The 26,591-nt window shown below is 44.5% G+C and overlaps 1 protein-coding gene and 1 long non-coding RNA gene across 4 annotated transcripts in view; one reads left to right on the top strand and one right to left on the bottom strand.

The window, feature by feature from the left end:
* Positions 1-24,474, bottom strand: part of COQ8A (coenzyme Q8A) — a 42,992-nt gene extending 18,518 nt beyond the window's left edge. The window contains exons 1-5 of one of the 2 annotated variants that reach the window (XM_048297425.1): positions 24,436-24,474; positions 12,939-13,133; positions 10,266-10,676; positions 9,229-9,295; positions 1,241-1,315 (exon numbers count right to left, since the gene is read on the bottom strand). In XM_048297425.1, coding sequence (XP_048153382.1) covers positions 1,241-1,315; positions 9,229-9,295; positions 10,266-10,676; positions 12,939-13,115 — 730 coding nt within the window. In that variant the 5' untranslated portion in view covers positions 13,116-13,133; positions 24,436-24,474. Of the gene's footprint in view, positions 1-1,240; positions 1,316-9,228; positions 9,296-10,265; positions 10,677-12,938; positions 13,134-15,563; positions 15,693-24,435 lie in introns of those variants that run through there. The other variant, XM_048297424.1, reaches the window with a different exon arrangement.
* A 233-nt stretch (positions 24,475-24,707) lies between these two features.
* The window catches only part of LOC125324127, a 37,517-nt gene continuing 35,633 nt past the window's right edge, over positions 24,708-26,591 (top strand). For both annotated transcript variants that reach the window (XR_007202825.1, XR_007202824.1), the window contains exon 1: positions 24,708-24,753. This is a non-coding gene — a long non-coding RNA (uncharacterized LOC125324127). The remainder of the gene's footprint in view (positions 24,754-26,591) is intronic.

Raw genomic sequence — 26,591 nt, forward strand, 5'->3', positions numbered from 1 at the left:
TTTTTAGTGTTTTTCCCCCTTCCAAATGTCTTCATTTTCCAGCCACTCCCGTACCTCCTGAAACAGAAGTTCAGTTTCCATCCTTTTTCCACCCCCAAAGATGACCACGGTGAAGACAAAAATTGGCTTTGTAGTAGAATACTACCAGCCACAGAGTAAAGTTACAAGGACCCAGCAGTTGTCATTATCTCAAAGTAATGCTTCTGAACCAGGCATGATTTGACTTCATTTTTACTTCTAGCTACAAGTACTTCAACCTTTCATCAGCTCCCTCCAGTCACTGGAAGTAACCTGAACACAACCCTACCAGCCAAACCAGAGAGACCAGCTGAAGATCAAATAGCCTGCAGCAACTGTCACAGACACTGACATTTTGCAGTATCCCACCAAAGCTTTTCCTGGATAACAAACAAGTGAATGGAACCATAAACTTTAGAATAAATCTCATGGTTTCTGAAGAACACCACCATGTATTTCTATGCCCTAAACCACTGACCCCCACACATCCCACCATATTTTACCAACACCTTTGCTTAGAAGAAAGCCACCATGACGTGATCAGGTACAATTTCGGAACATTTACCTCTAACTTCAAATAAGCTGGGAAGGAAAGAGGATCAGGTCTATTTGCACAGCACAGCCTTTTGCATGTTATGAGGATCCTTTAGAAGGCAGCAAAAGACAGATATTGGAAATAGACAACTGCCATTTAATTTGAATTGCATAAAGTGCTTTGCCTCTCTTACACGACAGCAGCCATCCTCCAAGTTCCTCCTAGGCAGAACATCCTTTAATTTCAAAAAGACTACAACCACTAACAAAATTTTCAGACACACAGGCTCATCTAAAGTTTCTGTACTGATAGAAATACGTGGTTTCACTGAACAGTTTAAAAAGAATTGTTAAGACAATCCAAGAATGGGCACAAGGATAGGATTCAACCTCAGGGTTGGCTATGGAAAAGTAAAGCTGTACAAACTGTGCTGGCACAAACACATTCTCTGGAATATTCCTCTGACCTCTGTCTATGTAGTGAGGCTGTGGCGTAGGGAGATGGGAGAAGAGCCAGGAGATGAAGGATTATATTGAAAATAGAAGAACTACCCATATCCTCCTGTTACGCTGCTTCACCATCCAGCCTTCAAAACAATACAAATCTTGGAAACTCAGGTAAACTGTGTCTGGGGATAAAATAAAGAGGAGGAAAAAAAGAAAACAGAAAGAAATTGAAAGGGCTTACCACTGCGTTCTTCAGGTCTAAGGCTCTTCTTTGCCACTTCTGCCAAAGCCCCAATGCCAAGACCAACAGCCAGTCCTTCAAAATAAGGAGAAAAAGACTCAAGTCAGAGTGAAAAAAATACTTCCAAGCCACATACAGAGGCGTTTTTGGTAATTAACTTTAAGCCACACATTCAAATGCACAACAGCTCTATTAGAACATCCTGGGGTTTGCAATGGAGTCATCTTCACTTGACACTGAAGAGTTTTCTCCTATACTTCTTCAGCCCAGCATGCCAGGCAGGAATCATAGGCTAGGCCAGTCTGGGACATCTGGCTTTTATAAAGCATGTCACAAGTGTTACTCAGAGCTCTGTGCTCTGGCTAATGTCCTGCTCTAGACTCAAATCATGGAGCTTAAAAAAAAAAGAGGAAAAAAAGATGCCAAAACTCTCACAATCATGGTTCTTAAAGTACAATTCTCAGGAGGGAACAGAATCCCTCTCACCCCCCACCACGCCACTATAGCAGGAGAAAAAACCATATTTAGGATGAAGCCACTGCCAGTAGAGTGTAAGGTTTTGCAACCCTGCTGTCTAAGCCATAAATTTAATTGTGCTTATTAGCTATCACTTCCTTCCATGTGCTCATTGACTGTAATGAACAGAAACACGTCTTGCCCGAGGCTCACCTTACACCAGCAGTGTTGTAACCTGCAGTCCCAAGGAGCTGGGCGAGGGAGTAATCCCACACAGCAACAGTAAGACCAGGAGACAAAACAGCAGCAATCCACATGAACTATCACCCTGGCAAGCAGTGAATTCCAGGGTGCTGTTTCACAGCCACAGGTTATGCTACAACTACAAAGGCAGCACTATCTGCCTCCACTAACCAGAGCAAAGCCACTGGAGATTAAATGAGGCACAGATTTAATCATGCAGCAATCCATACTACCAAAGTCTCACTGCCTTCCCAATATCAAATATTTCTTTTTTTAGATAATAAATGACATGGGTAACCAGAACAGATAGCGCTGCTTCATATCTCCTCAGCAGTGGTGCATCCTGCCATGCTGTACTCCGACACTGCTGACAGCACTGTTTTCCAAGCACCCCAAGCCTTCCTCAAGGCACTATTGGAAAACTTCCCAGGTAAAACAACCAGGAAACAAAGTCAGCACAATGAAGGAAGCAGAGCTGTCCAGCACATGGCATTTTGCACGTGTGCAGAAGAGCCACATGCAAAAGTTTTGTCAACTGAAGTGAGAAAGCCTGGCCACAAACAAGGTGACCCTCATCCTGCACTGTAGTTTTTCCTCTCACTCACCAGGTAATTACAACCCCACCTCTCCCAGTACAATTTCAAGCTTGTATAGTTGATCTGCTTCAAAAACAGCTCCACTTTCAGTCTTACAGACTACATGCACTGGGCCAGAGAATCCAGCATAAGGTGAAGCACAGGAGGCATCAGTGACATTACAAGGTGGTTGGGGTTTGGGGGTTTTTTTGTTGGTTTAGTGGGGTTTTTGTGGGGCAGTCTTTGTTCAGGTTTTGTTCTTTTTTTTTTTTTTTTTTTAAATTTTTCTATATTTTCTGCAAGTTTTCCTATGGAGTTGCAACACTGAAATGACAACTTGAAGCCTAAGAAATTCTCATGTTAGTAGCTAACCTGTGCAGACCCTTCAGTTGTGCCAAACCAGGCATCACCAATGAGCAATTGTTTTGCACCAGAAATCCTGAGATTTTATTAGCTAAACAAAATGAGAAAAATACCCCTAGGCTTCACAGAAAACAAGCAAAAAAGCTTTTCAAACACAGCATAAACAACACCTATTAAAATGCTGATACATGCTCATTTCCAATCAGATCCCACATGCAAGAGAGTAACTTGGAGCAGGCAATGCCAAGAGTCAGACAGGAAGCCAATAAAGACATATCTCATCAACAAGATGTGATTTTCTAGACTAAATACCACTCACAGAACATTTCTGTTGGCCTTGATCCCACTCTCACCACCTCCAAAACAATGCTCCCCACTGTAAATCAGCTTGGTCATTATCAGAGCTAGACTGAACTGACTGGCAGTAATTGGTTTCAAATTAAAAACATCACATCATGTTCTAAAGGCTCTACGGTCAATGTTTCAAATTAAAAACTATGAGATTTACTGCTAGGACATAAAATAAAACATATCTGAAGTTTCTATCTCTTCATCATTAAGACAAACCACTTCTAAAGTAAATGAAAGACTAGGAAGCAGATTCTACTCTTCCAGAATAAAGCTGGAGAGGTTATCTCTTGTTTAAAAGCAGCTTGGGTTTACATCAGTGTGGGCAAGATCAGACTACAAATGAATGTGTTTTGCACCTTCTCTCTCATGGATGTGCACAGCTGAGCATCTGTACTAATATTGTAGACTGCACTAGAAGAAGAGCTCCTTTTTCAATAGGTGCTCTTACAGTTTCCTCACTGCTCCACTCTGTCCAATTTCCAAAAAAAAAAAAACCCTCCAATCACCAGTCAACAAGTTTTAAATAAACTAAAGTCAGACAAAAACATGTAAAAAGACAAAAACATGGTTAAAAAGATCTGAAATTTAAACAAAGGCTTCAAGCATCTTCAAACTATAATCACAGTGTTTGCTGCTGCTTAGCAGTCAAGCTTGAAAAAAAAACAAACTTGATTTTGTTTGGGGTTAAGGTGTTTGCCCTCCCAAGTAACCACTACAGATGCTGAGGTCCGGCTTCCCAGGAAGTAGCTGAACATCTGCCTTCCAGAAGGGAGTCATGAATGAACTCTTCTTGCTGCTTTGCTTGAACATGAATCTTTCTTTGCTTCCCATCTTAAACTGTCTTTATCTCAACACCCAAGTTTTCTCCAAGTTTTTGCTCTTTCCTATTCCTTCCTGCAGTGGGAGGAAATGAGTAAGCAGCTATATGGGGCTTAGCTGCTGTTCTTTACCTGTTACCAGGAACAAGTCATCCCTCTGAAGAATCTGTAGTACTACAAAAACACTCTCCTCCTCTGGGCCACTAATTACTTGCACAGGTCACTCCTTGTGTCCTTCACTTTCCTTGTCTGCAAGATGTGTATTTCCTCCAAGATTAATCATTTTGGGACAGTTCTCAGCATTACTCAACAGCCATGGTACAACACCTTGAGAAATAATATCCCCAAGCACCTCTACAAAGCCCTTCTCCCGCATTTTGCAGATTATTTCAGCCTTGGAAAAAGCCACTTGGTTCTATACCAGCAGAATGGCTCTTTAAGGTATTTTCCAGGCATCTGCAGCATCCAAGACACTTCAAACCAAGCCCATCAAGAGATGATCTGGAACCAGTCTTGTTCAGGAAAATCCTCTGGCCCAGCAACTGACACAACAAAACAAACAGGAGCTGAATGGGCTGTTATCACTCTGCTAAGCCTGCCAAGTGAGGCGAGACCCTCCCCTGGAGCAGCCTGTGCCCTGGTTTTGGTCATGTAAAACACCACATTCACCACACAGGAAACACTGCAGGCTCCTCAGCTGGGCAGGGCAGAGAAAAATATAAGGAAAGGCTCATGGATCAAGATAAGGACAGGGAGATCCCTCAGCAATCACCATCACAGGCAAAAGAAACTAATTTCCCCAGGTTGAGTTTAATTTATTACCAATCAAATCAGAGTAGGATAATGAGCAATTAATACTAAATCATAAAAGACATTCCCTCCTACTCCTCTGCTCTTCCTGGGTTTAACTTTACTCCTGAATTCTCTACCTCCTTCCCCTTCACAGCAACACAAGGGAAGGGGATAGCAGTTATAGTCAGTTCAACACACGTCGTTTCTGCTGCTCCTTCCTCTTCAGGAAGGGGACTCCTCAGGCTCTTCCCCTGCTCCAGTGTGGGGTTGCTCCCACAGGAGACAGTTCTCCACAAACTTCTCCAGTGTGAGTCCTCTCCGTGGGCTGCAGTTCACAAACTGCCCCAGCATAGGCCCCTTCCACAGGGTGCAATCCTTCAGGAACAGGCTGCTCCAGCACAGGCCCACTGCAGGGTCACAAGTCCTGCCGGCAAATCTGCTCCAGTGTGGGCTCCTCTGTCCACAGGCCCTGCCAGGACCCCGCTCCAGTGTGGGCTTCCCACAAAGTCACAGCTTTCTTCAAGCATCCACCTCATCCACCCTGGGGTCCTCCATGGGCTGCAGGTGGATCTCTGCTCCATTGTGGACCTCCATGGGCTGCAGGGGCACAGCTGCCTCACCATGGCCTTCACCACAGGCTGCCTGAGAATCTCAGCTCCAGCATCTGGAGCGCCTTCTCCACCTCCTTCTTCCCTGACCTTGGTGTCTGCAGGGCTGTTTCTCTCACTCCTCTCTCCAGCTGCAGTTGTGCAGGTTTTCTCCCCTTCATAACTCTTATCCCAGAGGTGCTGCCACCATCGCTGATGGCCTTGGCTTGGAGCCACCTTGGAGTCAGACACGGGGGAAGCTTCTGGCAGCTTCTCACAGAAGCCACCCTGCAGCCAAACCCTTGACAAGCAAACCCAATACACTCACTTGTCATTCACATGACAATCTGAATCCTGCAGCTGTCAGGCCTGTATATACTTCACTAACATACCTCAGACTAGGTTTTTGCTTTTTTGTTTTCAAAATTGTTAAAATCACATTAAATCTAGACTTTGCCACAAGCTTCCTGAATCTTCTTTATTGCAAAAGGACCTTATTATATCATTAAAATAATAAACTTAGAAACCAGTAATATGATTAAGGGAGACAGGAACAGCTTAGAAAAGTCAAATAAGGCAAGGAAGGGAGAATGGAAATAAAGAAAAAAATCAAGAACTGTGTGGGTGGAACTGATGACCCATCAGGCTACAAAACAAGCATGGAACAAAAAAAACTGCAGAAAAATCTGTTTTGTCAATTACAATCCTGGGAAGAAAAAATAAATAAAAATCAAGGATGCTATTTAGTACTATAAATACACCCATCAGCAGTCACTCTTGCAAGAAGCATACAAAAATACCTATAAAGGACAAAAAAGTTCAGTAGAGGATCTTGTGCTGATCACAGAGCAATATTAGCTCAGTATTACAGGCAAGTGTCGGAAAACATGATCTTCAATCTTTCCAGTAAAACGTTCTTTGCCTCCAGAAGAGGTGAGAAGCCAAGGCAAACTCAGCAGTCCCAAGTATTTTTGCCTCCTGCTGCTAATTTGTCCACCACCCAGCACAGTGTCCTGACATCATGGCACAGCTGAACACTCCCTATAACACTGGAGGGGACAAAAAAAAAAAAAAAAACCCTACAAAGAGAGGAGGAGGAATGGGATCATGCCAATAGCATGGGAATTCAGCTATCTGAACCCCAGGAATAGTTACATGAACTCTGTTTTTGACCTACTCAACAACATTTCCATCTTATCCAACCCTAAAATAATACTGTTCTAATATGGAAATAAAGGGGGAAAGTGGACTTTATCCAAAAAAAGAGTGTAAAAAAAAGTCAGGATCAAATGCTAGTTTGACTGGTGTGGAGACTGTAGGAGAAGAATCCACCTCAGCCACTTTATTTCCCAGAATGATTTCTTGGGGTCTTCAAATGAAGATGGCATCCTGAAGCACACAAGAGAATTCCTGCACAAAAAAACTTACTTGCTTTAAGCTACATTCCCTCATGGATATGGAGTAGCCTCCTGCTCTTAATTAATTTTAAGGCAATGTAAAGAGCCAGGTGGTAGAGCAGGAAATAATCACCCCCCACCTCTGCCATTCCTTGTTTGATTCTAATCATTTGAATGTCCTAGGAAGCAAGGACATAGCTGGGTCACTAATATTCCACAGGTTAACAGTGGTATTTCCTACAATATTTCCCCATCCTCCCCCATCCAACGTGGCCTTGAACACTTCCAGAGATGGGACATCCCCACCTTCTCTGGGCAGCCTGTGCCAGCGCCTCACCACCCTCTGAATAAAGGATTTCTTCCTAACAACTAATCTAAGCCTGCCCTCTGTCAGTTTAAAGCCATTATCCCTTGTCCTGCTACCATAGGCCCTTGTCAAAAGTCCCAAAACATTACCAAAGGATATCTTAAACTGAAATAAACTACCTATAGACTACATTGTTGTTTGCTAAGCCACTGTACTGACAGTACTGTTTCTCTTTGCTGTTGCAAATTAAAATTCAGAGGGAAAGACAAGCAATGAATGCTAACAAGAGATTGCAGAGACCAGAGAATCTGAACACCATTTCTGCAACACAGTTTTCCCGCAGAAGCACTCTGAAAGCAAGCACTCTGTCTTGCCAGCCATTTTAATCATATAAAGCAGACAGCTGGAAGAGAAGAGCAAGAACAAAAAGAAAAAATTATACACAGAGGTATGTCTGGAGATGCTGCTTATAAACAATCTCTTTCCTACTCTCCCTTAGTGGTTTTGGTCTGATGGGGCTATTTGTTTTGGTTTTTACCTTGAGGTTAGGAGAAGACAGGTTATACCTTCCCTAGAAGCATGAGTCAGCCTTCCCTCACACAACAGCCTTGGGTGCCAAAAGCTGGAACATAAAGCAACAGCACTAGAACCCAAAGTTCACAGAAGATGTGAACACATCCACCAGCTGTCAGCAAGCAGCAACAGGTGAACTCCAGAAGATGACAGCAAAAAGTGCTGTGATACTTGTCATAAAATTCAAGGCTAGATTAGAATGGAGACCTGTGTGCTACTAGAGCTCAAGAAAACAGCCCAGTGAGTTTTAAAGTGATGTTACTCCAAAAAGCAGATCATGAACCCTGCTTCCCTTTAAGAAATACTAAGCATGTTGTAAAGCCAGAGTGCCTGCAATAGACTACAGGGTTAAAGAGATCTGACAAGCATGAAAAACTTACCACAAAACTCACTTGCTGTTTATTCCTGCACTGCATAGGATCAGCCCCTGCCCCAACAACTCCTAGTGTGCATATTAGTCCAACAAAAGGACACACAGAGAAAGAATAATTGTTTTTTTATACAATAGTTGATTTGAACTACATTTGACAGGCTGTTTTTCTTTCTTCTGGGATCCGTAACACAAAGATGTCTACTTTGTACATGTGCTTCTCTATCAAATTTTGTGGAAGAGAATCACAAGAGCCACAGGAGACTGTTCACAACCTAGATAGATATCATCTCGAAACACTACAGTCACAAGAAAACCCAACCACAGCAAAAGACAGACTCCTCACCTAATGATTACCTAAGTAGCACTAGCTGTGTTCATCTCTCCACCTGCAATACTTTGGTCCCTTTCTCCTCAGGAACACGTTAAGTCCTTTGATGGCTTTGGATACAAGACATTAAATAAGCATCATCTATCAATATTACTTAAGATATTTAGTTACTTTTTGACATAGTAAGGCCCACTCTGCATGTAAAATTCATTTAGGTTTCAGCTAGCTTGATTTTACAAGCTCAGAATTTACATCCTTCCTGGGAGAAAATGGTCTACAAGCAATGGCTAAGTAAATCAAACCTTGACTGTTATCATCTCCCCGTGCTCAAAAAAGAATACTAGGAAGATATGTTTTATATTTAAACACTGTTCAGAGAAGTAGCAAGGGTAAGATTGGGAGAAGATTACTTGAAATAACAGCTGCTGCAGCTGACTCTGCTTGACAGTAACAGCACACCGTAAGGACTGGGAGAGTCTCCTCCAAGTGCAATCACATGTGCAGAACCAGGGTATTTGTACAGGCTGGGGAACAACCTGCACCTCACTCTCCCACTAAAACAGCACAGCCCACACTGTATGTGTCACCATGAAGATGTGCAGCTCTACTATGCACCCCCAAATCATCTGCCCCAAACTCTTAAGAACAATGAAAAAGCCCAAATCAAGCTCTGAGCTAACTAAGCTGTTAGTGGGAAGGCACTTTCCTATTAGCAAGCTGAACCAGCAAATGGAACCACCCGGTGCTGCAGAGCAGGAGCCCTGTCACAGCCAGCCATTAACCAGCACTGCAAGTGCTGTGGCAAACGCAGGAGTGCAAACTGACCTCCGAAGTTGGCGAGTCGGCCGATCCTGGTGACAGGAACCTTCCTCTCGCGGGCCCGCTCACTGAGCTGCAGTGGAGAGAGAGGGGAAAAAACAAACCAAGAAATCCACAGATTAACTGGGCACATGGTCAGACACCTGCAAAGTCAGAGCACAACCCAGAGCACCTAACAATTCCATGCTGCAGAAAGCCTTCCTTGAACCTGAGCCTTGTATCTGTTGGGGGATTTTCAAGGGAATACAGTGCAGAACAGACACACCATGAACTGAAACACACACTGAGCAGAGGAGAGGACAAGAGGGTGGGAAAGACAGAAGAGCTGATAACCATGCTTGGAAACCCTATTCTCACTTTCAACTCAGCAGCCCTTGTATTTTGAACTTGGAGAAGATGCACAATGCTAACCCGAACTCCCTTCCACACATGGAATTCGAACTCATGGAGGGTCATCAGATTCACAGGACTGTAGACAGTTCCTCCACGCACAGCAGCAGGAGTGGCTGTATACAGCAATGCCCTGAGTGAGTGAGCCCACAGTGGCATCTGATACTGGATGTGGGGAAGGAGGCACAAGGTCAGAGCAGATGACAAGTATCTGCACTGTGAGTTCTGCTGTGGGTTCTGCACTCCCACACAAGGGTATGAAGCACTAAAGCAACAATAGTGAGCTATGCTACTCTCCAATCTAGTTACGCTCAGGCCAACATTGCCTCCACTTCTACAACTGCAAGACGCCACACAGAAAGCCACAGCCTCCACTGTGAGGACCTTAGGTCCCATTCTAAGACTAAATACACTTTTTAAACATTTGCTCACGTCAGATTATCTGACAGAGGGAGCAAGTATGAAAAGAGAGACTGAAAAGCTATTGACAGAACAAATATCACAGGGATAATGAGCACTGACACTTCCCTCTTCTGCCTCCCAAAAAGGGAATAGCAGGAGAGGAAGAAATGAGAGAAACAGAGGAGAAGGTGAGTAAGGACAATCCAGCATAGAAACTACAGCACTGAGAATCCTTAATTAAAACAACATACCATCTGTTTGTAGGGTTTCTGCCCTGAACCTGTTTTGGCCTGTCTGGCTTTATCAATATCTTCAGCTGTTAATCCACCAACAGAGGAATGGTCTTGGTGAAAAGCCCTATTTTGTCCAAAGGCAGTAGCAAAAGGATTTCCAGGGTCCCTAACACCTCCAAATAACCTTGCATCCATTTTGGGAGGGAAAGGCTTCTGACCAATGCCAGAATCTCCAGTCTCATCAATGTTTCTAAAAGGTCCATTTGTTGTGTAGGAGTAAGCAGGGCCTTCAGCGCTGTGTTCCTGAGGCTTGCCAGGGGCAGTGGAGAAGTCCATTGGAGGATCTGATGGCTCTCGGGCTGAGAAGTCATAGTCTTTCCCAAAATCCTCACCCAGGTCAGTAAAGTTCTCCTGCTGTCTGCCTAGTTCCTGCAAACAATAATAGAAATACTTTAAGAAAAGATCTTAAACCTTGCTCCCTACCCACCCATGGTCCTCAGAGATGACCATGCAGCTAGGTGTCATGTCTCCACAGTAAGGAGCTGTAGACACTTGGAGACTCTACACTGCAGACATTCACAGTAAGAGACAATGAGGATGCTTGGAATCCCTGGCAACCTTTTAACTCCACTGATGGGACAAATTCTTTAACAGTTTCTCAAATATCCCTAACTGGAGATACCTTGTTTTTACATACACTGCCAGAAAGGGTCACTAAATGTGGAGTTCACTAGAAACAATGCACTGCTCAGAAACAACAGCTGATGGGAGCTGCAAGATCATGTAAGATGTACTTAGGAGGGATAACAAAAAGCTGAACCTCATAACATTCAGTTTTCTCTCCTCCCATCCTGTCCCCACTCACACAACATGAGCACTTCCAAGCCCAAAGCCACCTGAAGCAACACCAGATACCTACTTACAGGAAGAATAAGCTCACCCTTTCATGCCATGTCACCACCAACTGCAAAACACAGTCCATTATTCAACCACTAAACTATGTGTTGTCATCCCAAAATAAATAAAATTCTGTGCCTGGAGCAAGGATAACAGCATCGGGCACAGCAACACTCCAGGCAAGCTTCTCCTGACACTTTTCTCTTTTCTGTCCTAACCTTGAAAAAGCTGCCCCACAAAGTCCAGATATTTCTTAACATTTTTCAATCAAAAAATAAATAAATAAGAGCCAACAGAAGAGCATTATGTCCTGTTCACTTATTCCTTGACATATACTAGTTACCTATCTCAGCAGTGGCAATACCATAAAATAACTGATGACTATTACAGGCAGTCAACAGGATTTTAAATCCTGCTGTGGTCAGGCAAGCAGGCAGCATATTTCAGGCTCTTTCCTAAACACTAATTAAATTTCCCTTCCTTAGAGAAAAAAACCAGAACATGGTCTTTCCTGTTATTCAGCAGGTCTCATGCTATTCTGAACCTCAACATTGCAGCGGGGGAGGGGAGGAGAAATGTTTACAGATGGGGACTGTGGCCCACAATAGTGACCAATGATTTCAAGCAAGAAGGCCTCCTTACTTCCATACTTAAATTTTTAGAAACATGACAGCTAAAACTCTGCCACTTAATGTAAAAGATCTTCATCTCTTCAAAACAGAAGATGCTGTACATTTAGATTTCTTACTGAGCCCTGCTTTGGCAGCAGCTTCTCTTGCAATACATTTACAGAACACAGGGCAAGCATTCTGCAGTTGTGCTCACCGGGCTTCTCTTGTGCAGAGAAACATGCAAAGAAACAGGAGAATATTATCTCTCTCGGGTGCAAGAGGAGGACAATAACAAAACACTATCCCCATAAGCAAACACACAAGTTAGTTCTACTGCAAGCTTAACCAGAACCAAGAAAACACAGGCCCAGATTCTAGGACTGAAGCTATAGATTGCCATGATAGTCTAAGCTCATTGCACAAAAACCATTCATTAGTATCTGCTTCAAAAATCATCATCTGAGCTACACACGCTTTTCTAAAGGATGATGAGAGAGAAGTACTACAGACAAGCCCCTTGCTTTCAAAAGATGGCAGCACAGCAAATGTGAAGCTCTTATAAATCTATCCCCACCTCTGATGAGAGAAGCTGCTGTCTGGCTTTCCTTATGTTCCTCATTTGAAAGGCAGTTCTGAAAATCCAGCCTGGGCTGTAAGTGGTGAACGTGCAAACACCTGACCCTGAGCCACTCTGAAAAATATTACGTGCACCAATTTTGCCAAGAAAGGCAGCAGCACCGAGATAAATCCAATGCATTCTAAAAGAGCTCCTTCATTCAGTCAAGGAGAGGTAAATCAATGCCTGAAGTTTAAAGTACACTCTAAATAACAAAGCTGCTGAACAGTCTTAGCAAGAGCTTGATCTTTGACAAGATGAGACTAACAGAGCACTTTTCTTATTCAGCATGTCTTAAACACTCAGTAATGGAAACAGAAACACTCTGCAGTAACATTCCCCTCCCATTCCTGCCCAAGCACCTTCCACACCCCATAGATTACAAAGAATTCCCAGAGCATTGCAATATTATTATTATTATTATTATTATTATCATCAATCCCGCACTTCAGAATTAGGCTCTCAATCAAGATGTGAGTTCACAGACACTCGCACAACAAAACCAAAAAAGTACCTGGAGAAAAAGCAAAACATCAGACTAGACTGTGCACAAAGAGTTTTGCTTACCTGCACTTTCCCCAAGGCAGAACTGAACTGTTCCTCAGCAGTGGCCTGGAGAGTCTTCGCAATGGTAACTGCATCTCCCCCGAGGAGCACCTGCCGAAGCTGTCCTGCCTGGGTTTCCAGGATCGCTTTACTGAGCTTGGTCAAGCCCCTCATGACCATGATGGCATCACCCGCCATGACTGATGTCTTTCTGTGCTGAAAGATAAAAAGGGAGAGGGGGCAGGGAGACAAGGTGTCAAGAACAAATCTGCAACAGGTTTCACATCACCTGAGAGTCGATAGCACGTCCCTGGGAAATGGCATCCTGCTTTGGCAAGCAGCCACCATGGGAGCTTGTCTGCAGCCCAGACAGCACCCAGGCCAGCCTGAGTGACAGCTACTTAGCTGACCTTACCAGGACTCCCCACAAATATCCAAGTTACCAATGACCAGGGAAAGCAAAGACAGGTAAATGTCAGTAACACTGCAAAGATGGTCTTGATTCTTTCCAGATGTTAAAAGTGGATTAAAAACATTAGCATTTGACCTTTAATTTTTATGAGGCCCTGGAACGTGTTCTCAGATCCTGATAGCACCAATGAAGCCCACTGTCACATTCCATTCCTGCCCTGGAGCTGTGCCTGCTCATTTTACATGGCCAAATTTCTTTACTCCCACACCAATGATTAAGCTTCATCCATCCTCCAAAGTAGTCTGCTCCCCAGTCTGCTCCATCCCCAACTGGTAGCTCACTCTGCTGCTTTTAACTGGAAACTTAAGCATGCTCACAACACCTGCCTATCACAGCATTTGCAAAGTGCTGCACTACAGTGCTGAACTTTTGACTCAGTCCCCCTTCCTTTTCAAGGGGCTCCATCTCAGATTTGTAACAGCCTGTGCAATTTCAGTGTCTTCAAATACGAAGTGGACTCTGCAGGATGCAGGACAGAGTGTGTCTGACAAGAGTTAATGTCCATCGACTCCTTTGGCTCAGCCTAGATCCAAACTAAGGCTCAGGACACCGCCTCTCCTACATCACTGTGGTTCACACAAAAGAAATCCAGTGGCTGGGGTGCAAAACCATTTTGCAGGGAAGATTTTTCACCTGCTTATTTCACTCATCTTCTATACCTTTAAAGCACAGACAGGGTCATGGTGCCAGGACTGGCTCAGCTGCACATGTTCCCATCTTTACTGACACAGAAGACAGAGGCACGCAGTTGGAACAAGATGCTGACTAAGGTCCAACCTTTTGCCTACACAGCATTCTCTGTAATGATCTGAAGAGAAAAAAAATTGTCCTGACTGCAGTAGGGATGGAGCACTAGTCTAAGGCCACATATATGAAGTTATTTCCTAGGTAGGTACACAGGTATCAATTAATTTTTAGAAGATAACCTGTCAATGTGTACATGTACTCAACTATGAATGTTAATACACTGATGTGGCACAAGGGGTCCTGAGTCAACAGTACACAAGGCATTACACTGCAGACCACAAGCAACTGGATCCAGTTACCTTCTCAGGAAACACAAGGCCTGTCTCAAACATGTCAGCTGTACCAGTCATGAAGGAGAAGAATGGACTGCTAAAGCTAAATTTCTGTCTAAGTACACAATTTTGCTGCAATCACACATGAAATGCACAGATTATTACAGAGAGATCTTCAGAGAGACATTATTATGCAAATGCAGGATAAAGCCCAGTTACTGGGATATTTGTTTAACCACTGTTTTATCAGTGATCAGAATCAGGAACAAGCACTGCAGCCAGAAAGTGTTACACTTACTTGTTAAGTAAAAAGGACAGTCAAGTACTTACAACAAATCTGGGCATGACAGATTAGCTGTAAAAATAAAAACCAAGCCCACCTAGGTCATTATTCTGTGGTTCTCCTTACAAGACCTATCCATATGCTCCAGACCTCTAAGAAGTGTTACTCCTGCATCTCTCCGAGTTTAATCACTATGATTTGTTTTAACCTTGTATAATGCACTTTTAAACTCAAAAGTTGCCTGTCAGGTAAGGAAATCTACTCTGTCAACAGGAAGTGTTTTTCTACCCCTACATCTTCACACTGGAAATTTCCACATGGATCTCACTCAAAGCTTTTATTTGCAGGCTGTCCCTGCAATTCAAATAAGGCAAAGAAACCAGCCAACAACCCAGTACTGTCCCAGCTGAAGTGGGACCATTCAAAGGTTGCCACTATTAAGAAATAAGTGCTTTTGTGATCACAAGTATTAACAGCAAGGAAAGCTTGAGTGCAAAAAAAGTTCATTTCCTCCATCCCAAGAAGGGCAACAAAAGGTAAGCCAATACAGATTTAGACAACACACACACAAAAAAAATCCACTTTTAACATGTATTCTTACTAATCAACAGTAGTAAAACTATACACTCCTTTTACCCCAAAACAACCAAAGACCTTGTTATGAAGTGACAGTTATGATATGCTAAATATGCATTTTTTAAAAGAAATAAATCTCCAAACAAAATTTCAGGAAGCTAATGCAGCCAAAAGTAGAAAACATACATTGCACAACACTCATTCAATCCTCCACTGCTAAATATATCAGCAAGCAAAGAGGACCTATGGCCCTGCACAGTTTTGGCTACAAGACACTGGACTGGGCACACTCTTACCCATATCCTTCTGACTTCGATGGTATCAGCCCCACCTCCTCTGCACAGCAGCTGTAACCACCTAGGTACCAGGTAAGTGGTCTGTTAGCTCAGAAGCATCAGGAACATGCTCCTATGCAGTGCTGCCAAAGGACAGGCTATTCTAAATAAAATATATGCAAGATAATCAAGAAGGTAAAAGACTACACACAAAAAAATAACCAAGCATTAGGAAAATTACCTTTTTCTTCAACGAAAAAAGCGATAAGCACAAGCAAGGACAAGAGACAAAACCTGAGAGAGAGGGAGCACACACTTCTGAGAAGGCTGGTACTGTACCCAACAACTACACTTGTGTTAATACCCAGCACAGATAGTAGGCAAAGCATTCTTTCTTTCTTTCCCCCTAAGACAAGTTCTATTCATACCCTACTAAACCAATAAATACAGTATAAGCAAGCTCTATCAGAAAGAGATTTAGGGAGTGGTTCCAAAGGGAATTAGTCCAAGTGTACAAAGTCTGTATCACACCTGACTTGCTCCCTGAGGATTCTTTATCTAGCTCTAGAGAAGTGGGGCACTGCTAGCACAGAGCATGGACAAGTCAGTTGTGTCTACAGAAGCTGTCAGAGTGCCTCTAACCTGGACTGAAGAGGGCTGACAAGTGTTGATCATGAGCCCTTTTCCAAAAATAGGCAGAGTCACAGACGTGGCTTAGTAAGCTTCTCACAGTTGAACAAACCCCCAACACCTTCCAGCACGAGGAAGCTCGAGCCAAGCCATCCTCGGACACCAGGCAAGGTCTGCACAGCAGGCAAGAGGGGCTTCTACAGGTTAGATGCCACCTGATTCAGAGCCCTGCTGTAACAGCAAAACTAAACCAATGCCTGGGATGCTCCTGTGTGCAACAGTCCTCAGCCTCACAACCCACCATCCTCTAGAGTGAATGACTGCCAAGTGTTTCCTCCCCTTTTCAACATTCCGGATTATTGGACTGAAGGTTTAAGCACGTGTAGCAAGATATGCAGCATATCAGAGGTCAAAACAGACACCAAGAGCCTCACTACAAGCAACAGAGGAGAAATCATGCATTTGTCCTGCTTTAAAAACACATTCTTCCATTCATTCCCTTTCTTTTCCGTGTGCTAATATGTGCTCCTACAGACACACGGATCTGCTTCTGACTCCACGAGCTTTTTTCCAGATGCTTGTACAGTGAAATGTCTTAGGACAGACCAAGTTTAAACATAAGATTTCTAATCATGCAGACAAATAGCAGAAACATTTCTGGAAGCTTTCTGTGCACAACAACACAGCATTTTTCACTTTATGGGAACTACTTCTACTATCAACACTACGCCAAACATCCAAACACTGCTGAATAATTTAGAAAACAAAACAACATAACACAAAACAACCAACCAAAGAAGAAACAATGAAACAAAACCCAGAGCAGTTTCACAGCAGCCCATATTCCCCCTCTCAGGTCTGCAGTTTTAACTGCCTTCTTTATCTTAAATTTTTATTTTAAATAAATGAAACAAAAATGAATAATATTAGTTTGGACAGGTAGTAAGGTAGATAATTAGGTATCACATTTCAGGAAGAGAAAGCAACCTCTACATCTTCCCTCTCTCCATTATCATTTATTACAATCACTGTTATCTTAGCTGTATCTAAACAAGGACTAAAACCCTGGCTTCAGTGTTATAACCACCCACACCATCAGAGCAAGTGTGGCAAGAGTATACTGAAATAAAAATAATAAACACCACAAACAAGATGCAGAAGGCCAGATACTCAGGACATTGTTCCATGGCCATGAACCAACAGTAGACTAAGTTCAATATAACTATTATTCATTAAGATGCTCTGTAACTGTTCTTTTACAGATTTTTTTTCACTTCTTTTTATGTTTGTTGCCATACCAACCCTTTCATGTGATCCTTTCATTCATGGCCTTTTTCAGTTCCATCACACACTTCCCCACCAGTTCCTTTGATACCAGATTGTCAGGTCCCTACCTAGATGTGTTTTCATTAGCTGGATTCCTTGGGTTGCAGCTGACCCAAATTTTAACCATGCAGGGCACAAAACCAGCATTTTAAAAGAAAGAAGTTGCCATCATCCTTTAAATCAAACTGAAAATCCACCTTGCTTATCCTTCATTCTTCCCCCTCCCCATAACTCCTATACATTGCAGCTCCAAAAGAAATGTCTTTTAAGATGTGACCTATAACAGAACTGAGGACCCCTATATTTGATCGTGCCCGTAGCTTGCACTCAAGCCCCCTTAAGCTGAATTCATCAAGTCTCTGAAAGCTGCTTTACAACCACCCTTACACAAAGCAGTTTGCCAATGCCATTTAAAACAAACACCTTTGAAGGGCAGGCGGACTGGTTTGCTTCCTAATCACTACAACAGCAGTACATACACTGATAAAAATGGGCTGCTTGGCAGACAAATACCTCTTTCCACCAAAATTCAGAAGGCTTAGCACTCATTTGTGGCAAATGACAGCTAGTTCAAAACCAAATTTTCCCCATAAATGGCTTGACACACATAAGAGTGAAAAGAATGCTTGGACACTTTAGAAGTAAGCACAGCCTGCTTTATTTTAGGCACAGATACATCCGTGCAAAGTGAATGCTCTGGACCAACAGCCCAGTTTACTTCTTTCTGGACAATGTCTGGGGACATGCAAAAGCATAGTCACAGCCCACACACCTGGAATTAACACAGCATCTTTCTACACACAGATGGAAAAAATCCACAAAGATCTAGAAATAATTTACCCACGATTAAGATTTACCACAATTAAGAGAGCACGTTACAAGCCTCATTACACATCACCTCTGATATGCCTTGACATAATACCCTAATAAATCTGGTCCTGTGCACATGTTGTTTGCTGTCACACTGAGGTAGATCCAACTCAGTTGCTGTGATTTTAAGGTCACTGCTTGTTCACTTTTCCCCAAGAATGTGATTTCTGTCTGCTCCTGAGAATTAAGTCTCCGCAGTACGGGGCCCAAAATAATAGGGAAAAAAAAATCTATTTATCTCATTTGCAAGGCAAAAGGTTTTGGGCCATTGGGATGGATTTCAATCTGGAGTTGTATCTATACCAAACACACAATCTTTGTATTACCTCTGTTATCAAGAGGAAAGGGAAAAAGAATAAGAGGACAAAAAAAAAAAAAAAGGGTTTTCTTGTCCATTTACGCAGTGGGCCATGCTTATGAGTGGACTCTGGATTAATGTTACTTCCCACGCACGTGGATCATGCACTCAGCAACAAGGACAACAGTGCCTTAAAATCAAAATGGAGCATGACCTCCAAGCACACAGATTAATATGAGATTCTGGCAGATGCAGTATTTGAAGCATGTACTTAAGAAACAAAACTACTACAAGATGAAACCTTTATTTAGGTTTATGGCAAGTTTACACATAAGCACAGTTCCCAAGTCACCCCATCAACAGTAACATACAGCATTACTTTAGAAGACAAATCCCCTACATCTATATGGAATAACTCTACCTAGCAGTATTTACAAAAAGGTCACACTAAAGCTCTTCACTGATCATATCCAAACACTGAGCTTCAAACAAAATCTGAACATTACAAACACCTTCCCCAAGTCTGCAGAGCAGCTCCATTCTCTCAGTCACTTCAGCAGTTAGAGCAGAAGAGACCACCAAAGCTCAGCTCCCTCTGATGCACAGGGAGCCAGTCCCTGCCTGATGCACAGTTCTGCACAGGAATCAACAGAGCTCCCCACTGGTCTTGTACTCTGAATCAGAATATAAAGTATAAATGAGGGAGATTATCAATTTGCAGCTATTTTTTTTTTTTTTGCATACACTGTTACACTGCAATTGTTTTTATTGGAAGTTTTGACTTTTCAAAAGCACAACAAGTCCAATTTAGGCACTGGAAACCGATAAAGTGCTATAACTCACAAACAAGTGCAGATTCCTTTAGACTCAAGTACAGCACTACTTAAAGCAAAAGTCTTGAGAAAAATAGCAGCTCTTCCCCTTGCATTTAAACACACGCCCCTCTTCACTTATAACTCTCAAAAAGCTAAGGAAAGGGGACTGATATCACAGCTGTCTACTTTAGAGGGAAGAGAGTAAGTGACCTACCAAAACTTACACCACTTGTCAGGCATGGGGTCCGGAACAGAATCCCAGGGCTCTCCATAGTCCACTGACCCTTACAGCACACAGCCTATCCCTACGAGTCCTCTAAATGCCAACCTCTATAGATCAAAGCCAAAACAAGGATTTAGAGCCTTGGTTTGCTGACCACCTAAACAATATACTGCCAACAGTCATCATTAAATGCCACGCTGGCAACGGCTTCTCGTCAGACCCTTTCTAAGAACTAGACACAACCTGTAACTGTGCTGTACACCTGCTCTTCCTCAGGTATAAGCAGGTATTTTGCTCATCACCCTTTGTGTACACCAGGACAGACCCTTGCACACCACACCCCGAGTCCCTGTTATCAAGTCCCTAAGCTGTGCCCCCGCAGGTCTCTCTGGGTGGCAAACACACCCCCTGTGCCAAGCACAACCCCTCTGCCACCACTGTGAGCAGCAGGCAAACACCACAGCCACTGATCCCGCCCTCATATCTGTATAGATCTCTCAAGGCTTCCAACCTTGCCCTGGAAGCTGGGGTGAGGTTCCAATTTAGCAACATAGAACACATCCTAGTCTATTCATAGCCCCCTGACATGCCAGCACCCTGGCTGTGGGAGCTTTCTTTTTTCTGGCTGTCCCAAAACCTCCTTGCAAGAAGAGGACCATAGGCAAAAAAAGACTACCTCAAGAAGACATAAACTGATCTCTGTGCTGCAGGGGAACAGATCTATCAGAAGCAACAACTCCTGCACGACAGCTCTGCCACAGACAAGTTATTTCTGTCTGCTCCTGCTCCCCACACATAGGTACTTTTGAGGGTAAATGAAAGTAATGAGCTGTATATTTCTCAAAACTTACAATTAAACCTAACCTGCAAGCTCTCAAACCTGATACAGAATCTGTAATCTACAACTGTTTACTCTCTCTATGTACAGGTTTAATGAAAACACACTCTACATAATATAAACATACTGCCTTTCCAAACTAGAAAAACCAAATCTTTTTGCAGCTTATACAGTTCCCTTTGAAAATCCCCAAACTCCCAGAGTGAATTCTGAAAGGCCATGCCCCACAAAGCTTTGCTATGCAATGTAAGATGCTAGGCTTACTGATTTCAGAAGGGTCCTCTAAAGGAAACACTCAAGCCACATGCAGTTTACTGCCCAGTCGTTCTCCCTTCCATCTCTTCCCTAATCCCGACTACTCTCTTGATGACCACTTTGACCATATCAAATTACGAAGAGGATTTAATCCTTCCAAATGGCACAATCCAGACAACACAAGAGCTGTGACATTTCAGAACACTGCCCCAAGCCCTTTTATAGTTCATTTGTTCAGCAGACCCAGAAGAAAACCAAGGCATGCAACTAGTTTAAAAGGAGGCATGAATAGTAATGAAAGGGGCCACATAAAGATCTAATCTACACAGAAAACCAGGACAAACTACAGAGGCAAAACAAACACAGTAAGAGAACTTTGTAAGTGGAAGTTACCACCTGCACATCACAAAACAGCTCTAGGATCATACAGACCATAAGCAGATCGTCCTTCCCGGTGTCTCTACATACAGAATCTACAGAGTCTTTAAGAAAAAGACACAGTCTTATGCAGCTTCCAGAAAAAAACACCTATTTTTTAAACTCTGGATATGCATGCAGACTTGTTTAAGCAGACATATGAACTTGGAAAGTTTCCGAAAGCCAGCTCCACAGACTGACAGCTAAGTTTTTCCAAGCAAGTAATGTCATTTTCTATGCTGCAAGAAGCTCACAGAACATTTCAGAGACTGAATAGCTGGAACTGAACATGCTTCATTTAGCTCTACACCTCTACTGACTGACAAAGCACAAAAGCCATTAAAATAAAGTGCAGAAACACAACTGTGCAAAGAAAGGGAAAAACTTGTGTATCCTGTTATTTCTTGGTCTTTGCCACCAGCTCAGATTGATTTAACTTTGCCATCTACTGTATGGGGGGGAAGGGGAGGTGAAAGGAACAAAACAAGTGGCATCTAAAAAATTGAGAAGCTAAAGATAAAAAATTGAATGTGAAGATAGGAATGTGCCTATAAAATGAGCTTTCACTGCTGGGCGGGAAAGCAGACAGTGATCGAACTCACGCCCTCAAACTACTGTGCTTCACTGCCAGCTTGCATCTTAGCTCCAATGCAAATAACCAATTTTCTTCTTCAGGTCCTGAAGAAGAGCAGGCACTCAGAGAACAGGGCAGCACTTTTAGCACTTTTATAAAACAAGCTGAAAGAAAAGCTATTCTTCTCCTAAAGCTGCTCTGTTCCAGAATATACAACTCCATAAGGCAAAAAAACCTCCTCTTCCAGACTTCTTTCTTTAGCAGTTTTAGAGGGAGAAGACAAGACCTACATGACACTGGAGATGTGATTCCTGAATACTGCTTCAGACTCACTACCTCCATCCTAGGCTGGACTGTTCACCCAGTAATACAGATTTAAGGAAAAAGAGAAATGCTTATTCATGCACCAAGCCAAGTCCTGAGATGCATTTGGCAAGCCACCTGGATCAAACAATTTATACCATGCACATTGACACACAAGATAACAGACCATGAGACACACACCATCCCTGGAACCCTGGTTAAAACAATAAAGAAAAAACAAACGCAGACAGAAAAAAAATAAACCAATCTCTACCTAAAAAAATCCCAACTCCATAAGTAGTCAACTAGTTTCAACATAAAAAATTAAGAAGCAGGAATTCAGCTCCTATCCCTTGTCCCCTCTCAGATTCCAGAAAAATAATACAGCCTGACAAACAGGCTGTGAAACAACAGACCACCACTTGCCTGTAAAAGGACTACAAGCCAAAAAAAGTTCTGTTCTTGCTGCATGGATGCATTGAGCTATTATCAACTTGTGTTAGCTATCACAAATGAATTAACCAGAGCCGCACTGGCCAGCACAGAATTCCCCTTGGCAGGAGTGAAACAAGGTGATCAGCACTCAGACAGTAAAGGCACGAGGCAGTTCCCCACATGTGGCCTTTTCTTCTACTGATCTCACTCCTTCATTATTAAAAGGGAGACACTGTCAAAGCACAGCAGGTCAGCCATTTTTTTCCCCATTTCGAGTAAGACTGGACAATACAAAACTGTTTATTCTAAACGTATCTTATTAAAGGTTACCAAGGTCACTGCTAACTAACAGCAATGAAAAAAACATTTACAAAATACAAAATGAACTCTCCTAGTCTAAGAGCAAGAAGATTCTTGCTTGCTCTTGCTAGCTGCAGTTCCTGTGAACTGCAGCTAAACTCCTTCTGGTAACATATGAATGTTCTTATCACACAGCAGAGAAATGTAAATATACCAATATTCCCTTAGACACCGATCTGCATTCAGTCTGTATAAGGAACAATTTCTTAATCCCTCCTGAAGTCTTGAGCTACTGTTGACTTTAGCCACTATCGTTCTGCACCCAGTGCCAAGACTTATTTTGCATATGCTCAATTAATACACCCGAGTGCAACGAGACAATCTAATTTAAAGACAAGCAACACAGAAACAAAAATCAGAAATTGTTAGGTTAATTCTTTTTAGGAAAACAATACTTTCAGTTATTGAAAGAAAAGCTTTCATTTCCTTTCATAACACTGACCACAAAGTCTGGATTTTCATTGCACAGAGGGGAATACAGAGAATCTCCCCACCTACATTCCTGCTGGGTGGAACATAATCTTGTTGGGCTATCAGAAACATTGTTATTTCTTATGATACAGTCCTCCAAAAATCAGAATGGTCAGTAACCATGAAAACAACATTATACAAGCCAAACTTTCATATTTGTAGTTATTTATAGGTAGCTTGTTCGGTGTCTGTTTAAAACTAAGTATCTCCCCATCAGTTACTGCTCACTTTGTTACAAAGACTTTACAAGCCTGTTTGCCTGTAAAAAGACAGATTATTTCCTCAGGCACCTTACCACAGCCAGGAGGCTCACTGTGTGGCTTTTTTTTATCCCCACTTCAGCCACACGCAAAGCTTAAAAAACAGCTTTATTTTACATCCATCTCCAACCAGGTGCACGGATCGCTCCCAGCGACAGAGAGGGGTGAGGCTCCACGCCGGCGCAACCTGGAAAGCAGCACAGCACCAGATTTCCGTGATGTCCTTGGGCAAGGCGCATTCCCTACGGAACGGAACGGCGGATTCCACCCTTTTCCCTGAGCACTCTTGGGCGGCACTGCCGGCTCAGCCCGCGCACCTGCCCGGGTGCGCTGAGGCGCCAGCCCCGCTGCCGGCCCGGCGCTGCCGAGCGCAGGGCTCCCCGCGGGCAGGAGGCGGGACCCGGCCGGCCCCGCTCTCACCCCGGCGGGACGCGCCGCGGCGGCCAAGGGCACGGGAAGGCCGCAGCCCCGGGCGCCTCCTGCCCGGGGGCAGCCCAGCTGCCCCGAGGCCGCCATCGCCCGCCGGACCCCGCACACGTTCCCCCGACGGGGAATGCGCCCCGGGCGAGCGACCCCTGGGCCGAGGCACCACACCAGGCACGGGCGTCCCCCCCACAGCAGCACCGCCACCGCCATCACCCGCATCCCTTCCCGCACCGCTCCCCAGCACCGCAACGGACGAACTCCCACTGCCGAGGCACTGCCACAGCCGGGGGTACTACCACAGCCGGGGGCACGGCCACTGCCGGGTGCTCCGCTGCCCCCACTCTGCCGCCGGCCCGGCCCGTTCCCTCCGCCGCCGCGGCTACTTCCCATACCCCGGCACGGCACGGCACGGCACAGCCCAACGGCCACCGCCTCGCCTCGCCTCGCCTCGCCTCGCCTCGCCTCGCCTCGCCCGGCCCGGCTCGGCTCCGCTGCGCTCGACGGCTGCGGCCCGGGCCCGCACGCCTGTTTACCGCCGCCCCCGGCCGCGGCCCGGCCGCGCGCCCCGCCCCCGCCGCGCTCCCATTGGCGGAGCCCGTGCGCCCCGCGCCTCCGCCAATGGCCGGCGGGCTCGCGCGGGGCTCCGCCCAATGCGGGGCGGGCCCGTCGCGGCGCGCGCGGCGGCTGCAGGGGGACGTGAGGCCCGTGAGGTCCGTGCGGCGGCGGGCGGGGGGGGCGCGGGGAGCGGGGCGAGGCGTGAGGAGCGTGTGCTGCGAGCGGGGCGGCGGCCTCCGCCGTCTGTCGGCGCTGGGCTGGCTCGCCCCCCGGGCTGGGCTTCTGCAGCGAACGGGCACCGACCCGGTCGTGGTGTCAGCCGGAGGTGGCGGCGTCTCGCCGCGGTCCCGGCTGGCGGGGTGGGGGAGGGTGGTCCCGCGGTGGGAAAGGACGGCGTGGGCAGCGCTCGCACCCCGCGCCTGAGGTGGGCTCGGGGAGGCCGGGCTGTCGCTGCCCAGGGAGTTCCACAGTCTCTGTTAATATGCATGAGGAGATGGGCAGGAGCCCCGCGCCCGACGGGCTCCAGGGAAATGCCAGGTGAAGGGACCAACTCCCAATTCGAGGCGCTCCGTGTCCGGGAAACCTTTGTTTGTGGCTGCCTCTGTCTTTTTTCAAAGCATCGTCACAAAACGGCTCACGTAGGCATTGGGAATTATTCATGTTGTTGGGAAATGCTCGTATACACGTTGGAAACAGATCGAGTGCGTTGTTCCCTTCAGGTCGATCCCAGGGATGTGGCGTCTCACAGAGGCTGCAAGGGGCTCACAGCAACTGCCAGCTCTGTGCTTGTCTGGATGCTCTGGAAAGCGCCCGCTTCTGTCAGCAACTTTCCCGTCTGAAAAATAACAATATAGTCTTTATGGTGCATTTGCCACATGGCTGCATCAGTGCAGGAGTACATTTGGATGAGGTTTGGAGATTGAATCATTCATTCCTTCCTAAACCAAACAGGATTCATAATTCTTCTCTAGTTGTAGCATAACTTGGCAGGAGTGACCAACAAACAGCCCCGAGCTTTAATTTCACCATTGTCAATTGCTTGCTTTAGCCAACCTTTTCAGCTAACTAGTAACTTGAATTGAGCACTTAAATCCACACCAAAAAGGACCTCTATCTAAGTCAGTAGGAGCTGCGGATGCTGTAGATTTGTGAGGAAGGAAAATGGAGAAATGGTCTGCTGTAAGTGTCCAGAGGGGTTTAACTCTACAAAACCCGTGAATATTACTGCCAACCTGCTAGTGCCAAAGTTGCCCTCCTCCATGGAGGGAGACAATTATTATCTCCAGCTGCTCAGATGAAAGATTGTTTGGCTGGTATTTATGATCAGACAAAATATTGTTCAAGTATTACACATATTCCTTCATGTTTTTAAAAAAAAAACCAAAAATATTTGCATCTCACCCAAGCCCCTCTCAGCTTCCCAGGTAGACCATGAGGAGGTCTCTGCAAGGCACTGAACAGACAGCTACAAATGAATTTAGCAAAACTCATCACCCAAACATTATCGAATTAGAAGCCAGCCCCAGTCAGGACTGGAGAGGCTGGATTTGAATTTGAAAGGTGAAAAAAGAAAGAGTTCCCTGGGGAAGGCACATTATTGAATTAAATGCTCAACACACGGGCTGTGTGCAGGCACAATATATCTGAAATGAAAAGGGCAAGCACGACACTTTGATGTTGGATAAGGGGATGGAGACTCAAAGTGTAGATGAAGCAAAAACATGACTGCAATAAGATACCAGCCTTGAAAAGTTTTGTCAAAAAAATGCCTAGTTTTCTTAATTTCAATACTCACACCTGTGGAAATTCACACAAATTAATTGTTCTATTTGTGGTTAATTTCATACTACTTTTAATAAAGGAAAGATCATATATGCCCTCATCTACAAAGAGATAAGTTTCAGGTGTCTTTTCTAATGACATTTTTATCTATTCCTGTACTGAATTTGGATGTCAGTGCTCAGTTTCTGTGTAACGTCACTTTGCTTGCATC

This window comes from Corvus hawaiiensis, chromosome 3, assembly GCF_020740725.1.
Source record: "Corvus hawaiiensis isolate bCorHaw1 chromosome 3, bCorHaw1.pri.cur, whole genome shotgun sequence".
In the NCBI taxonomy this organism is placed as follows: domain Eukaryota; kingdom Metazoa; phylum Chordata; class Aves; order Passeriformes; family Corvidae; genus Corvus; species Corvus hawaiiensis.